This window comes from Cyprinodon tularosa, unplaced genomic scaffold (assembly GCF_016077235.1).
Source record: "Cyprinodon tularosa strain WSP-4 unplaced genomic scaffold, ASM1607723v1 ctg795, whole genome shotgun sequence".
In the NCBI taxonomy this organism is placed as follows: domain Eukaryota; kingdom Metazoa; phylum Chordata; class Actinopteri; order Cyprinodontiformes; family Cyprinodontidae; genus Cyprinodon; species Cyprinodon tularosa.
In genome coordinates, this window is record NW_024039557.1 from 343,765 (window position 1) to 360,000 (window position 16,236).

At 38.2% G+C, this 16,236-nt stretch overlaps 1 protein-coding gene across 1 annotated transcript; it reads left to right on the forward strand.

Annotated features, from left to right (window-relative positions):
- The first annotated feature begins 9,695 nt into the window (after positions 1 to 9,695).
- On the forward strand, positions 9,696 to 12,915 carry LOC119773972 (complement C1q subcomponent subunit B-like). The gene is made up of 3 exons (XM_038271214.1): positions 9,696 to 9,876; positions 9,970 to 10,107; positions 12,532 to 12,915. The coding sequence occupies exons 1-3, from the start codon at positions 9,696 to 9,698 to the stop codon at positions 12,801 to 12,803; spliced, it is 591 nt and encodes a 196-aa protein (XP_038127142.1). The 3' UTR covers positions 12,804 to 12,915.
- The last annotated feature ends 3,321 nt before the right edge of the window (positions 12,916 to 16,236 follow it).

The following is a 16,236-nucleotide window of genomic DNA, read 5'->3' on the forward strand; positions in this document are numbered from 1 at the left end:
CATTGGCCTGTCTGCATTAGCAAGGGCTAATGAAGACGTTGCCCGTCTCCAGCAAATCAGGGCTAACGTTAGCCTGTCTGCAGCAGCCAGGGCTAATGTTAGCCTGTCTGCAGCAAACCAGGGCTCACGTTAGCCCGTCTGCAGCAAACCAGGGCTAAAGTTAGCCCATCTGCAGCAGCCAGGGCTAACGTTAGCCCGTCTGCAGCAGCCAGGGCAAACGTTAGCCCGTCTGCAGCAACCAGGGCAAACGTTAGCCCGTCTGCAGCAAACCAGGGCTAACGTTAGCCCATCTGCAGCAAACCAGGGCTAACGTTAGCCCGTCTTCAGCAAACCAGGGCTAAAGTTAGCCCATCTGCAGCAGCCAGGGCTAACGTTAGCCCGTCTGCAGCAGCCAGGGCAAAAGTTAGCCCGTCTGCAGCAACCAGGGCTAACGTTAGCCCGTCTGCAGCAAACCAGGGCTAACGTTAGCCCGTCTGCAGCAAACCAGGGCTAACGTTAGCCCGTCTGCAGCAAACCAGGGCTAACGTTAGCCCGTCTGCAGCAACCAGGGCTAACGTTAGCCCGTCTGCAGCAACCAGGGCTAACGTTAGCCCGTCTGCAGCAAACCAGGGCTAATGTTAGCCCGTCTGCAGCAACCAGGGCTAACGTTAGCCCGTCTGCAGCAGCCAGGGCTAACGTTAGCCCATCTGCAGAAGCCAGGGCTAACGTTAGCCCATCTGCAGCAGCCAGGGCTAACGTTAGCCCATCTGCAGAAGCCAGGGCTAACGTTAGCCCGTTGCAGCAGCCAGGGCTAATGTTAGCCCGTCTGCAGCAACCAGGGCTAATGTTAGCCCATCTGCAGCAGCCAGGGCTAATGTTAGCCCGTCTGCAGCAACCAGGGCTAATGTTAGCCCATCTGCAGCAGCCAGGGCTAATGTTAGCCCGTCTGCAGCAGCCAGGGCTAATGTTAGCCCGTCTGCAGCAGCCAGGGCTAACGTTAGCCCGTCTGCAGCAACCAGGGCTAACGTTAGCCCGTCTGCAGCAACCAGGGCTAACGTTAGCCCGTCTGCAGCAAACCAGGGCTAATGTTAGCCCGTCTGCAGCAACCAGGGCTAACGTTAGCCCATCTGCAGAAGCCAGGGCTAACGTTAGCCCATCTGCAGCAGCCAGGGCTAACGTTAGCCCATCTGCAGAAGCCAGGGCTAACGTTAGCCCGGCTGCAGCAGCCAGGACTAACGTTAGCCCGTCTGAAGCAGCCAGGGCTAACGTTAGCCCGTTGCAGCAGCCAGGGCTAATGTTAGCCCGTCTGCAGCAACCAGGGCTAATGTTAGCCCATCTGCAGCAGCCAGGGCTAATGTTAGCCCGTCTGCAGCAACCAGGGCTAATGTTAGCCCATCTGCAGCAGCCAGGGCTAATGTTAGCCCGTCTGCAGCAGCCAGGGCTAATGTTAGCCCGTTGCAGCAGCCCTCTCCCTGCATAGCCGTGTGTGAAGTACCGCTGCCTGTCATGGCAATTCTTTTGTTTTATTTTGCAAAATATTAATTTGTATTTGTGTTCATCTGACTGTCTTCATTATTATTCCCCTACTAAATCAAAAAAGTCATAATTTACTATAATCTAGAGACTTAATAATGAGATGAAATGCAGCTCCAGACGAGCAGAGCGTGTGGTGATGTCATCAGTACGCTTCTGTTCCAATCGACCAATATTTATGCTGCGTGCTCCCTGAGTCCACACTGTCCTGTGTTTTTCTGAAGAACATACTTGGCGAGGACTCAAGTCCGTACTCGCATTCTTGTGAATTGAGAAACGGCCTTCCTGTAGTGAGAGCATGAATCCAAAGACTCGTATGGACCTAAGTCCCCCCTTTGGCTGCAGACCGTGGAGATCATGTCAACTGGGAACGTCTCAGATGTGAGGATCCACGATGAGCCTTTGTTTCAGATCCTCCAGAAACTGTCAGACATTAAAGCCTGAAAAGCCTTTCTGATAAATATTGTAAAGCAGGGCTCCCAGAGTCCAGTCCCTTAGATCTTCTTCCAGATGGATCCCTCCAACCACCTGAATCAAACCAACAGACCGGGACTCTGCAGAGCTGGGTGAATCTAGTTCAGCCGTTTGGAGCAGGATGCATCTGAAAGCTTCAGGACGGGGCGGCCATGATGTAAATACTATTAGTTATTGCTTGCTGTGACCCGGAGGTCCGGTTCTGGACAACGTGCTGCTCTGTTACCTCTGTTCTTCTCCTCTGACACATGTTGTGTTTTACCTCTGCAGAAGGCAGGTTGTCGGGCAGCGTTTGGTTTTTACCACGTGGAAATGTTGAGTAAAGACATTCAGCCTTGATGCTGTTAAATATAACAAACCAACCGTACGTCTGCAGGGAACTGGATCTGTAATCCCTCAGAGTACAAAACGTTTATTTGGTTGTTTATTTTGGCCTTTTTTTTCACATCAGTATGCATCTAAACCTCAGGCTCTTTTTAAAGTTGCTGCATGAATTTCTTTTCCAACTTTATAATGTGTATTTTGTTTTTTTTAAAGAAGTTTCTCTTCCAGTTAGAGACTTTTTTTTAAGCCCGGATGCTTTAATTTATTATTTGTTTTTTGTACTGTACAGTTTCATATAAATTGTAATAATGTGTTTGAAACTCTGTAAAATTTGAAGAGGAATTATCTGACCCATTAAATTCACGCTAATAAAAATAAGAGTTTGTTGGCGCAAAAAGAACGATTTTACTGATTCATTCATTGATCTAAATAAGTAAAACTGTCCCAAAATGAATTGATCTGACGGTAGAGAAATTTACTCTTTACATCGGCTCAAATAAACAAAGAAGAATGAGCCAAAGGAAGAAAAAGGTGCATTAGAATATATACCTTATATACAGTAAAGGATTGAAAACTTTCCTTTTTAGAAATGCTTACAATTGCTGATTTTTAGATTTTTTTTTTTATAGGCTACTTATGCCTGCAAATGTATTGCTTTTAATGATTGCCTTTTACTCTGTTTTTAATGTTATGGTCTTTTAACCTTTGTTTTAATTTTCCCTTTTTGAACTGTAGCACTTTGAGATTTGAATTCAAATGTAAAGTGCGTTACAAATAAAATTATTAGTACATACACGTATGACAGTGAAAGAAAAGGAAAAATAAAAGAAAAACAACCTGTTTTCCACTCATTTAAACAGGTAATTAAAACAATCTGTCGGTGAAATCAGTTAAAATAATTTCAATTTTGGAATGGTTTATCATTTTATTCTATTTCAAATTGCTTACTTTTTTAAAGTCGGTGTAAAATAAAATTTCAAGAAATTTCAATTTACTCATATTTTAATTGCTGCAGCCTTTAGTGTTGGTGGGTAAAACCATGTAGATTAAAACGTTTTTTCTCTTTTTGAGCAGCACAGCTCCACAGTGGAAATACTGAAGAGGATTAGGGCCACTGAAAAAATTAAAAAGTTAACTGATTTTTAAATTTTATTTCAGTTTAACATGGGAAAAAAGTCCGAATTGTGACTTTTTTCTCAGAATTCTGACTTTTTTCTCAGAATTCGGACTTCAATCTTAAAATTCTGACTTTTTTCTCAGAAATTATTTACGTCCCTGAGGGGTCCCCTCATTAATGGAGGAGCAGAAGATCATTAAAACAAGAGAGCTAGTCTCTAAAACAGACATGGCTATGGCTCGATGCTAACATGTTTGTTAGCCGTCAGAATTCTGGGAAAAAAGTCAGAATTCTGAGATTAAAGTCAGAATTCTGAGAAAAAGTCAGAATTCTGAGATTAAAGTCAGAATTCTGAGATTAAAGTTAGAATTCTGGGATAAAAGTCAGAATTCTGAGATTAAAGTCAGAATTCTGGGAAAAAAGTCAGAATTCTGAGATTAAAGTCAGAATTCTGAGATTAAGGTCAGAATTCTGAGATTAAAGTCAGAATTCTGAGATTAAAGTCAGAATTCTGAGCTTAAAGTCAGAATTCTGAGATTAAAGTTAGAATTCTGAGATTAAAGTCAGAATTCTGGGGAAAAAGTCAGAATTCTGAGATTAAAGTCAGGATTCTGGGAAAAAAGTCAGAATTCTGAGATTAAGGTCAGAATTCTGAGATTAAAGTCAGAATTCTGAGATTAAAGTCAGAATTCTGAGATTAAAGTCAGAATTCTGGTAAAAAAGTCAGAATTCTGAGATTAAAGTTAGAATTCTGGGGGGAAAAAGTCAGAATTCTGGGAAAAAAGTCAGAATTCTGAGATTAAGGTCAGAATTCTGAGATTAAAGTCAGAATTCTGAGATTAAGGTCAGAATTCTGAGATTAAAGTCAGAATTCTGAGATTAAAGTTGGAATTCTGGGGAAAAAAGTCAGAATTCTTGGAAAAAAGTTGGAATTCTGAGAAAAAGTCAGAATTCTGGGGAAAAAGTCAGAATTCTGAGATTAAAGTCAGAATTCTGGGAAAAAAAGTCAGAATTCTGAGATTAAAGTCAGAATTCTGAGATTAAAGTTAGAAATCTGAGAATAAAGTCAGAATTCTGGGAAAAAAGTTGGAATTCTGAGATTAAAGTCAGAATTCTGGGAAAAAAAGTTGGAATTCTGAGATTAAGGTCAGAATTCTGAGATTAAAGTCAGAATTCTGAGATTAAAGTTGGAATTCTGGGGAAAAAAAGTCAGAATTCTGCGAAAAAAGTTGGAATTCTGAGATTAAGGTCAGAATTCTGAGATTAAAGTTGGAATTCTGAGAAAAAGTCAGAATTCTGAGATTAAAGTCAGAATTCTGACTTTTTTCCAATACTAAACTGAAATAAAATTAAAAAAATTAGTAAACTTTTTTTTTTTTGGGGGGCCCCAAATCCTCTTCCGTTGCAGAACTGAGCTGGGATGACATCTAAGCAGCACAAATAGACGATTTTACTACATTTCATCAAATTGTTCCAGTGAGGCATAAAAATGTAAAATGATGAGTTAAAAACTGACTGAATATTGAGGGTTTTGTGTTTCATTTGGCATCTATGTTCTCTCTGAGTTCCCAGTATTACTGATAATGAAGAAATGGAGGAGATGTAGCTGCTTGCTGCTCTTATGTATCTAGTATGTTTGATTCTGCGTCGCTAATCCAGTCATATAGAAACAAGACGAAACAAAACCAAACGGAAAAAGCCAGACGGACAAACTAAAACCGCTTCTGCAATGCAGGAGACTCTTTTACCAAGAGGATTGGAATCCTGTTTCTGAGCCTTGGAAGACAGAGGAATGGAAATCATTAGTGAGGTTGCTCAAGAGTCAACCTTGGACCTCTGTAGGTCGGATCATGAGGTTATTTGCATAAAGTCTAAAAGAATAACAGTGTGTCGACATCGGATCTCTGCCTTTGGGCCTTTCCAGTTCAGGCTTGCAATGAGATGATAAAGGTTATGAAATTTTATTTTATCAGTTTGACGAATGACTAAAGGTTTAAAAGAAGTCGAGTCATGCCAAGTTTGTTCCAGTAATTTGAACAGCGGATAAACACCCAGATGCTGCTTTCATTTTTGGAATAAAGTTCAATGGTAGTCTAGTTTTCCTGCATGAATTTAGGTCACTCAGGGTTACTTAGATTGGTGCACATGTGAGTTCCTCTTTGGATCGAACCATTTGATGCAGTTTGATCTGGAAAATTACATATTTATCCAAAAACAAATCAGCCTGCAGCTGATTCACTCATTTGGGCATCAGGGGTCTCATTTATAACGCTTACTTCAGCACAAATCTGCAAACTTCCCAAACAAAGCTGTGGTCTATATAAACAGACTCAGGGCTTCCAGCATCTTGTTCAAAAACTCTGAATGATCTTAGTTTCCTCTAAAAGTCTAGTCTGCTCTGTCCCCTCTAGTCTGACTTCTGTCTCCAGTATAATTGTGATCATTTTAATTCAGTTTATTTCTATAGCATCGATTCACATCGTGTCAGTTCACCAGACCATCCAGTCAGATTGATGCAAAGTTTTCTATCTAAGGAAAACCAGCTGATTGCATCGACTCATTGAATCTTCAGCAATCCCTCACACTAAGCATGCTTGTAGCGACAGTGGAGAGGAAAAACTCCCTTTGAACAGGAAGAAACCTCCAGCAGAACCAGGCTCAGTGTGAGCGGCCATCTGCTGAGGTTAGATGGGAAGATGGAAGGAGCCAAATACAGAAGACCTGAGACTGAGATTTATCTACCAACAAGACAATGATATAAAAATGAAAACATATGGGATGGTTCACAGGTGAGCATGTCCAGGTGTTCTAATGGCCTAGTCAAAGCCCAGACCTGAAGTACACTGCAAAGATGATCTCAAAATGAGTAAAAACGTCTTAAATTAAGGGTATTTAACCTTAATTTGAGCAGGTAAATAAGATGATTTGCCAATGGAATGAGTATTTTTACTCTTAAAATAAGGTATCTAGATAAAATGCACTTGAAATAAGACAATGCGATTGTTTTTTCTTTTTTTAAGCGTAAATTGTCTTGTTCCATTGGTGTCTCACTTAAATCCTTAATTCAAGAAAAAATGCACTTATTTTAAGAAGAAATTACTTATTTAAAATTCAATTTTTTTGCAGTGTAAAGGACAATCTGTGGAAGCAACTGAAAAATGCTGTTCAAAAAATGCTCTCCATCCAACCTCACTGAGCTCCTTCTGGTTGCAGGAAGAAAAAAAAATAAAAATAAGACATAAACTCAGTGGCGGCTGTTTGAGTTTTCTCCTCAATTAAAAAATTATAAAATAGTCATTTCTCAAATCAAAGAAAGCTTCCCGGAGAGGTGAAACGTCTTCAAATCTTGGAGACAGTGGAATTTGACTGAGAATCTTCATCAACATAAAAATAGACATATACAACAAACTAATCAAACATATACCAAGTTATCACACCAGTATATTTTTATAAATTCCAAGAAAGTTATAAAATCACTTAATAAAAAAAAAAGCATAATTTCATATACAGGTTTATTTTGTACATAAATCTTTAAAATCTATGTTTTACAAGGTCGAATATTGTGTCACAAACCTAAAAAAAATAATGTAGCAGTTTAACAAAGGAGAAGCAATTAGTCAGCTTTATATTTCTTAAAATATATATGAAAACGATTTATTTTCTGAGAATGTGTTTATTTAAGAACAATTTGCAAACAAACATCTTGAAAAATTATATTCCAGAGCTCTGCTATCCGTCTGTATTGCAGAGGAGCTGCTGCACATGTTCAACTTTTAACGGGTCAAAGGGCAAAGATTTTTGTGCCCTAGAGAGAAAAACACGTCACCAATCCGACGAAAAAAGAAATAACGCGTTACTAGTAATTAAAGATTAAATATTTATCTTGCACATCTAAAATACATATATAATAATAGATTTTCAAATATTTAAAATTGTAATTTAAACTAAATTATAATATATATATATATATATATATATTCTTTTACACGGTCATTGGGTGGGTGGGGTGGCGCCCTCTATTGGCCAGCCGCAGAGATGGGAAGTAACGAAGTACAAATACTTCGTTACTGTACTCAAGTAGATTTTTCTGATATTTTTACTTTACTTTACTACTTATTTTTATGGCGACTTTTTACTTCTACTCCTTACATTTTTACACAAATATCTGTACTTTCTACTCCTTACATTTTAAAAAATTGGCTCGTTACTTTAGTTTTGAATCATTTCAATGGAGTTACTGTTATTATTTTTCACGTCATCAATACTGTGAAAATGGAGCCGTTTTTCCCCTCTGTTCCCAAAGTGTAGCCGTCTATCACACACAGCGTCACATCCTTCACTACATTTCCCAGCATGCACCACAGACCGGCCGTCATGGCGGCGGCAGTTCCAAACAATTCACCCGGTAATTCTCACTAGTTCCGAAATTACAACGTCACCTTTCATTCAACACTTTACTTACTCACCAGCGTAGCAAACTCTGAAGGTACCCACTGCGACAGCTTTAATATACATTCCGTAGTCGGCAATAAAACTTCCCAGTCAAATCTTCCCTTAGTCCGTCAGCATACTGGTCCGTGTGGAAACACGTACCGCATCGGAGCCAGTCTCTTATCTATTGTCCCAGGGCATTGGAAAAGAGGGTGCAGAGGTATTAAGTGGGATTTCAATGTCTGTAATAATTGTTTGCATGGTAATAAGTAGGTGAAATGGTAATGCTAGTATGGTTAAATTATTTCATAAATATGTATGTTTTTGTATGAATGATGCTATTGTCTGTTTTTATTTTTCTACAATGTTAACTGTGCTTTATTGGGGATTTGTCTTTCTGTTTAATTGGGCTGTCCCAATTGGCTGATTATTGGTGGGTCTATTTAAGGGGCACACTCACAATGGCTTAGCAGGGCTGCTTGGAGAGACTGGTTGGAGAAACTGCTTTTGAAGGTCTGCTTTTGAAGGTCTGCTTAGTGAGACTATATTTAAAGTCAGCTTGCTGTGAGGCTGTCAGTGTTTTGTATTGCCTGCAATGGCTGGTTTTGTCTTCACCGTTGCACCAGTAAATAAACCGCTACACGCTTTTGAACTCGCATTTTGTTGTCAGCTGGTTCTTACCACCTTTTTGCAAGTCATCTGCTTACACCTCCTCTGACGTGAGACGGGAGCTGGCGAGCCGTTATCTCACAAATACCAAATTCAATCTAATTGGATGGGAATCTACGTTGCATTTGACGCACCACTACAAGATGAATCGACAGATTCGGCGGTATTCATTGGCGGCAAATCAATGCAGCTTGGTGGCGGTGGCGTTAGCATAGTAGCATGGACGACGAGATGATTGAAAATGAACACAACGGAGATCTAGTCCTATTGGCAGACATCCATTTAAAATGTAGGCAACGGCATGAAAAAAGTGGTTTCTACTTTTACTTTTATACTTTAAGTAAATTTACAAGCCTGTACTTTGTTACTTTTACTTGAGTAAAGAAGTTTAATCAGTACTTCCACTTTTACCAGAGTATTTTTTAACACAAGTATCTGTACTTTTACTCAAGTACGGAAAGTGAGTACTTTTGCCATCTCTGGCCAGCCGCTACTGCATAAAGCATTACAGCGGTAATCACTGGAAAAAAAATGGCGCTACAAAGTTTAACTCAAGGCGGCTGAATAATTTTGTTCACCCAATTTTTTAGGTTTTTATTTGTTAAAAAAAGTTTTAAATATCCAACTTGTTGATTCTTCACAAATTAATAATATTTTATATCTTTATATTTGAAGCCTGGAATTTGGCAAAAGGTTGAAAAGTTCAAAGGGGGCTGAATACTGTATTTTTCCCCCGATGAAAATCTTTAGTCAAACTTAAGGTTTTACATTATAATGAATTTAAATTCACTGTTATTAAAATAAAAAGTTATGCTTTTAAACAATAAAGGAAAGTCGTAAAACATCCAGGTTGGTTCAATCTCTGCTCTTTAGGCTGAGGAGAAAAAAACAGTTTTAGCATCAATCATTTATTATTTATTTATTCTTTTTTTTTATCTACATTTCTGTTAAACTTTAAATTCTATTCCGCAGTTTTTCCTTTTTTATAGTTTCTGTTTACTGATATCAAGTTAGGGTTGTTTACTAAATGTGACAAAAATCTATAAATGCAACATTAACCAACTTCGATCATATTGCCGGTAAGGATCAATAAGTTGCATCATGTTTCACTTGTTTACACAAGATCTTTGCACCCAGAAACCCAAAGCTCAGATCAGGATGTGAATAAATGCTTGAAGGTTTCAGAGCTTCAGCACAGAGTCTGCATCAGATCAGGTCTCCAAGTCCTACAGAGAAGATGAGGTCCAGTCTGTTCCTGGTGGCGGTTCTGCTGTGTGGTCTGGTCAGCGCTCAACAGGACGGGCTGCCTGAGAGGGTCCAGAAACTGGAGAGCGACAACGACGTGTGGGGTTGGTCTTCCTGGTTCTTGATCTGGTTCTGTTCGACTCACAGGTGAATGTTGCTGCAGAGTTTATCTGATAAAACCTGCTGACTTCCTGCAGTTAAATCTCGAGTGGCGTTTGCCGCTGCGCTGTTCGACACCGACACCTGGACCAGCATGAACGAATCTACAGCTGATAGAACTCTGGAGTTCAAGAAGGTCGTCACAAACATCGGCAAAGGATACGACCCACAGACAGGTATGAGCCAGCGGCACGTTAACAGGGATTAGAGGTGTCCAAGTTATTAATGTTTATTACTCAAGTAGAAGTATAAATCCTATAGTTTAAAACAGGGGGGCTTCCCATTAGGCAATACTAGGGCTCCAAGTTCCTGGGGGCCCCATAAAACTCTGTTTCCATGTATGATTAATACAACTATTCCTTATTTGTGCACATTAATTATGTTTTTCATAAAAAATACTTTTGCTAAAATGCCATGAGAACGCTGATAATATTAAGTGTGTCTCAGCCCCCCCTTCAGTGTCCTCCATATTGGATCAGTCCATTTGCTGCACATGTTCAGAAAGGTCCAAACAGACAGCAGCAAACCATTTGAAAACAAACCATGCAAAGAGCAGTGTTGCCAACTTAGCGCTTTAGTCGCTATATTTAGCCACTTTTCAGACCCCTCTAGCACTTTGATTTCTAAAAAGCTCCTAGCGCCAAATCTAGAGACTTTTTTCTGCTACTGGAGACTTTGGAGACAACATCTAAAAGCAGCGAACTCTGCTCTCCAGAGCGAGTAGATTGGTAACCCCGCCTCCTGCTCTCCTCTATCTTGTCTGCTGTCATGATTCATGCAGCTATTATTTCATCCAAATGAAAAATGGAGAACAGAGAAGCAGATCATGGCTTGTCTACAGTGAAAAGAAGTCTTTCATTCCTTTAGAGACAGCATGAAAAGTCAGCTGAGTACAAAACATAGAGAGGAAAACAAGAAGAAAAGGGACAAGAAGAGAGGGACACAACCTAGAACAGATAATGGATGTCTATTCTATTAACATTTATCTATCTGGAGAATGGGGCTGTTTATGTGTTGTCTTCTCCATTCAGAGGGGCCCCGACTGTCATTGCATAGGGCCCCAAATTTCCTACTGTAAATCCGCCCCTGGCTTAAAAACACTTTTACAGAAGTTAGAGGTTCAACTTAAGCTTTTTACTTGCCTTTTCTCACCCCTGATGCTTGTTCACCTTTTTCTATCATGCTGTCTTTCCAGTTAACTTTTCATTGATGTTCTAAGTATCCTAAAGGTTCAGGTCAGGTCATGTTGTAGCCCAGTCAAGCACAGCTGTGCTTAAAGCCAATACCAGTAACATTTTGTAGAGCAAGAACCTAGTTATATAAATAAATATCCTCTAAAACAATTTTTATTATTTTACATTTTTTCCTTCCACTTCACTTTCTAATAATATTCAATCAGAGGTTTCAAAAGTAATAATGTTTATTACTCCACTATAAGTTCTGCTATTTAAAAACACTTTAGTAGAAGTTAGAGGATCAACTTCAGCTTTTTACTCCAGTAAAAGTGTAAAAGTACAATTTTTTAAAACTACTTAAAGTATAAATTAAAAGTAAGTAATGCAGGAAAAAAGCTTTACTGCTGTACCCTATTAAAGGAACATTTCTCCATAATTCTGGATGATAACTTCCATAGACTTCATTTTTTTTATACCTAATGTTAACCAAGTCAAATTTAACTTTGTATCATTTTGAAAATCAATTTATTTTGGTATTTAGTGAACAACAAGTTGGGGCAGCACCGAGTCCAAACACAAAGAAATGAATTGTCTGGATGAAACTAATTAGTTTCAAGTTTAGTTTTTTTTTTTTTTACTTTTTTAAAATACCAAAAGGCATAATGAAAATGAGCTTAAATGAAACAAAACTAAGTCTCATTGACTCTTCAGCAATCCCTCACACTAAGCATGCTTGTAGTGACAGTGGAGAGGAAACACTCCCTTTGAACAGGAAGAAACCTCCAGCAGAACCAGGCTCAGTGTGAGCGGCCATCTGCTGAGGCCCACTGGGGTTCAAGGAGACAGAAGCAGACATAGAAAATGAAGCATAGATACAAAAGGCAACTGTCAACCAGCTCCACAGGCGGCCCCGTCCAGGAAACACACAGCCAGGCAGACGAGCTCCGAGCCAGCTCCCATGTCAGAGGATGAAGAGAGCACATCCAGTTAGTCACAGTCAGAGAAACAGGACTACACTGGAAAACAGGCCAAGCTCCAACATCTAGAAACAAAGGTGTTGATGGCAGCAGCACAGCTGATATTTCTCTCCAGGATGGAGTCACAGTCAAACAGGAACAGACCAGATGAAGCTACTATGAGAAAAAGCAGAGAGAGCAGAACGTTAGAGATTGAACTAAAAGATTCTGCAGAGTGGGAGAATAGAGATAGAAAGAAGCAGAATGATGAAGAAGGGGTCCCTACGTCCTCCAGCAGTCTAAGCCTATAGCAGCATAATGGTGGATGATGGATGGATGGATGGATGGATGGATGGATGGATGGATGGATGGATGGATGGATGGATGGATGGATGGATGGATGGATGGATGGATGGATGGATGAACCCACTGATCCTGATCCTCCTCTTTTTCTGTTTAATCCCTGCAGGAATCTTCACCGCCCCTGTTAAAGGACTCTACTACATCCAGGTCTCTGGGGTAGTCGGTAACAACGGCCAACTTAACGCCGGACTGAAGAAAAATAGAGAACTCATGTTTGCAATCTATCAGAAATCAGGACTCCACACCAGCGCCTCCAATGGCATGACACTGGCCCTGGAGCAGGGCGACCAGCTGTATGTCCAGCTCTGGAAGGGACAGACTATCGCAGACCAGGGACGCCTCAGCACCTTCACAGGCTTCCTGGTCTTCCCCATGTAGGTGGAGATCTGAGATGTTGTTCAGAACGTCACCCTGAACCCTGAGACCTTTGCTTGAGCCCATCAATTTAAAAACTTCTGACCTTTTGAAAGAAATAAAGGCCTGCAGAAGATCTGATGCCTCGTTTTTTTTTGCAAATATGTTGAAGTTGGTCTGCTTGGTCTGTTTGCAAAAGGAAAATATATATTTAAGAAACTTAGTCCTTCTGATATTGAAATGAATTTCAGTTTATTTTTAATTCTTAACAGCTTTCATCTTAAGGCACTTTACAGATACAGTCAGAATAATTCAACATTTTTGATCTAGATAAACCAGCTGAATGCATCGTCATTAACCCTTGTCACGATTTGACTATGGTTAGTTGACCCAAAAGCAGAGGCAGTGAGGCAGAGGTGAATCTTTTGTGGATTTAATAATGACTTAACAGAAAGCAGAGGCAGGGTATCCAAAAATTCAAAAACAAAACAAATTCCAAACAAGAGGAATCCAAAAATCAAAAAATAATAAAAAAACATGAAAACTAGTCTAAACGTACCAGAAATCATAGAGACTAATGGGGCTAATGAGGAAACTGGGAGCAGGTGGGCACAGAACAAGAGAGGGAAAGAGCTAGGGAATAAGGAGAACACAAGAGGGCAGCAGAGAGCAACAAATAGAAACCTGGAAATAACAACAAAATGATAATCAAATAACTAGGACTATAAAACATGGAGAAAAGAAAACTAAACACTAGAAAACAAGAAGGAAAGTAAGACTGAATGCTCAAAAGAAAAACAACAGAAACTTAAAAACCCATAAGCCAACATCAGACCATCCATCCATTTTTCATCACAATCAGTAGCGGCTGGTGAAGTTTTCTCCATGGGGGGGCTATAAATTTAAAATAGACATATACCAAAAATGAATCAAAGGTATACTAAGTTAGTATATCAGTATATTTATTTATATGAATGCCAAAAACTAAAAACATTTTGTGGCAAAAAGAATAATTGTCTTAAAGCCAAAAAGAGCCCAACAGATTTTGCTCTTAAAAGTGGAGCAGCACTGCAAAAATTATCTAGAAATAAGTAAACATTTCTTAAATTAAGCGTATTTCCCCTCAATTTGAGCAGGTAAATACGATTATTTGCCAATAGAATGAGTAGTTTTGGTATTAAAATAAGATACGTAGATAATATGCACTTGAAATAAGACAATGTAATTGTGTTTTTCTTATTTTAAATGTAAATTGTCTTGTTCTATTGGCAAAGTGTCTCACTTGCCACCTAAATTCAAGAAAAATGCACTTATTTTAAGAAAGAAATTAGTTATTTAGATTTCGATTTTTTTGCAGTGAGTGCGGTTATCACCATAATGTTCCGCTAGATTTATGCATATAAATAACTTTATTATAACTCATGCAGGGAGTATTACAGATTATATGGACACTGCAATGTAAGTAGAACAGGAAAGGACAAACGGGGAAAAAAGGAGAGAAGATGAAAGAAAGATAAAACGTCTTCAGTCTGCTTCATCACCTGCAAAGAGACATAAATCATTATAAAAACATAAATCTTTTTTTGGACATAAATCTTGCCCTTCTGAGGTTTTGTGAAGATAAATCTGTGTAATGCATAGTCCGATATTGTGTCACAAACCTAAAAAACAATAATGTGTTACGACTTTATTCTCGTAATGTTACGACTTATTTCTCATAATTTTACGACATTATTCTCATAACTATCTGACTTTATTCTTGTATTGTTACGATTTTATTCTCATAATTTTACGACTTTATTCTTATATTGTTAAGACTTTATTCTCGTATTGTTGCGACTTTATTCTTAGAATTTTACAAATTTATTCTCGTAATGTTACGACTTATTTCTCATAATTTTACGACTTTATTCTTATATTGTTAAGACTTTATTCTCGTATTGTTACGACTTTATTCTTATAATTTTACAACTTTATTCTCGTAATGTTACAACTTATTTCTCATAATTTTACGACTTTATTTTTATATTGTTAAGACTTTATTCTCGTATTGTTACTACTTTATTCTTATAATTTTACAACTTTATTCTCGTAATGTTACGACTTATTTCTCATAATTTTACGACTTTATTCTCATAACTATCTGACTTTATTCTTGTATTGTTACGACTTTATTCTCCTAATTTTACGACTTTATTCTTATATTGTTACGACTTTATTCTCGTATTGTTACGACTTTATTCTTATAATTTTACAACTTTATTCTCGTAATGTTACGACTTATTTCTCATAATTTTACGACTTTATTCTCATAACTATCCGACTTTATTCTTGTATTGTTACAACTTTATTCTTATAATTTTACAACTTTATTCTCGTAATATTATGACGTTATTCTCATTACTATCTGACTTTATTCTTGTATTGTTATGACTTTATTCTCCTAATTTTACGACTTTATTCTTATAATTTTACAACTTTATTCTCGTAATGTTACAACTTATTTCTCATAATTTTACGACTTTATTCTCATATTGTTACGACTTTATTCTTATAATTTTACGACTTTATTCTTATATTGTTAAGACTTTATTCTCGTATTGTTACGACTTTATTCTTGTAATTTTATAACTTTATTCTCATAATATTAAAACTTTCTTCTAGAAATAAAAAAAAAAGATCTCTTGCCTGGCCCTAATACTCCGTCATAAAGTCAAATCGGCAGGTTTTCATTTCTAGTTCATTTAGCTCTTTATAAACAGTTTCTCTATAGTTCATTAAAAAATATTTTAGTGCAGCAATAATGATCAGAGCTGCTCTCTGTTCCATCCATTCTTCCTGCTTCATTTTAACCTTTGAAGTTTAACTCCTTAATGTTTATTTATTTTTCATCTGCAGAATGTCTGTTGCAGCGATGACAGCTTGCAGGTAAAGTCTGTTTCCCTCAAGAACTCCATGATCAGCTCTTCTGATTGGTTGACTCTCCGTTGTTCAGCAGCAAGACTTTGATTTACTGAACTCCAGCGTCAAAAGCTGGGATGCTCTGATGCTTGATGCCTGGATGCGCTGCTGTCAATGCTAAATTGAGAAAGAAATATTTAAGCAGAACTATTTTCAAACGGGCATCATTTTGCTTTGCAATCAGAAAAGGAAGCTTCAAGAAGTCTGAGACGTTCCTCTTCCTCTTTCACCCAAGGATGTTAAAAGGATAGAAACAGCTTCTCTATTGTCAAACACGGTGGAGGTTTAATCATGCTGTGGTTTATCTTCTGGCAATGAAAAGAGATGCAGTAAATTTCCCTTTTAACGCAGAGTATTTTAACCTTTAAACTTGGACAGATAATAATAGCTAATTAAAGCTACTGAGAGGCTTGATGAGTGTCTTTATCATTTCAGGATTCAACCTCACTCAGGCTGAGAGGACAATAAAAATAAGACCATCGGTTTTCATTTAAAT

Excerpts from the sequence above, each read along its gene's own strand:
- LOC119773972 (XM_038271214.1), top strand. The coding sequence starts at position 9,696 with ATGCTTGAAGGTTTCAGAGCTTCAGCACAGAGTCTGCATCAGATCAGG. Across the intron at positions 9,877-9,969 it reads GAGCGACAACGACGTGTGGG|TTAAATCTCGAGTGGCGTTT; the intron begins GTTGGTCTTCCT and ends GACTTCCTGCAG. Across the intron at positions 10,108-12,531 it reads AGGATACGACCCACAGACAG|GAATCTTCACCGCCCCTGTT; the intron begins GTATGAGCCAGC and ends TAATCCCTGCAG.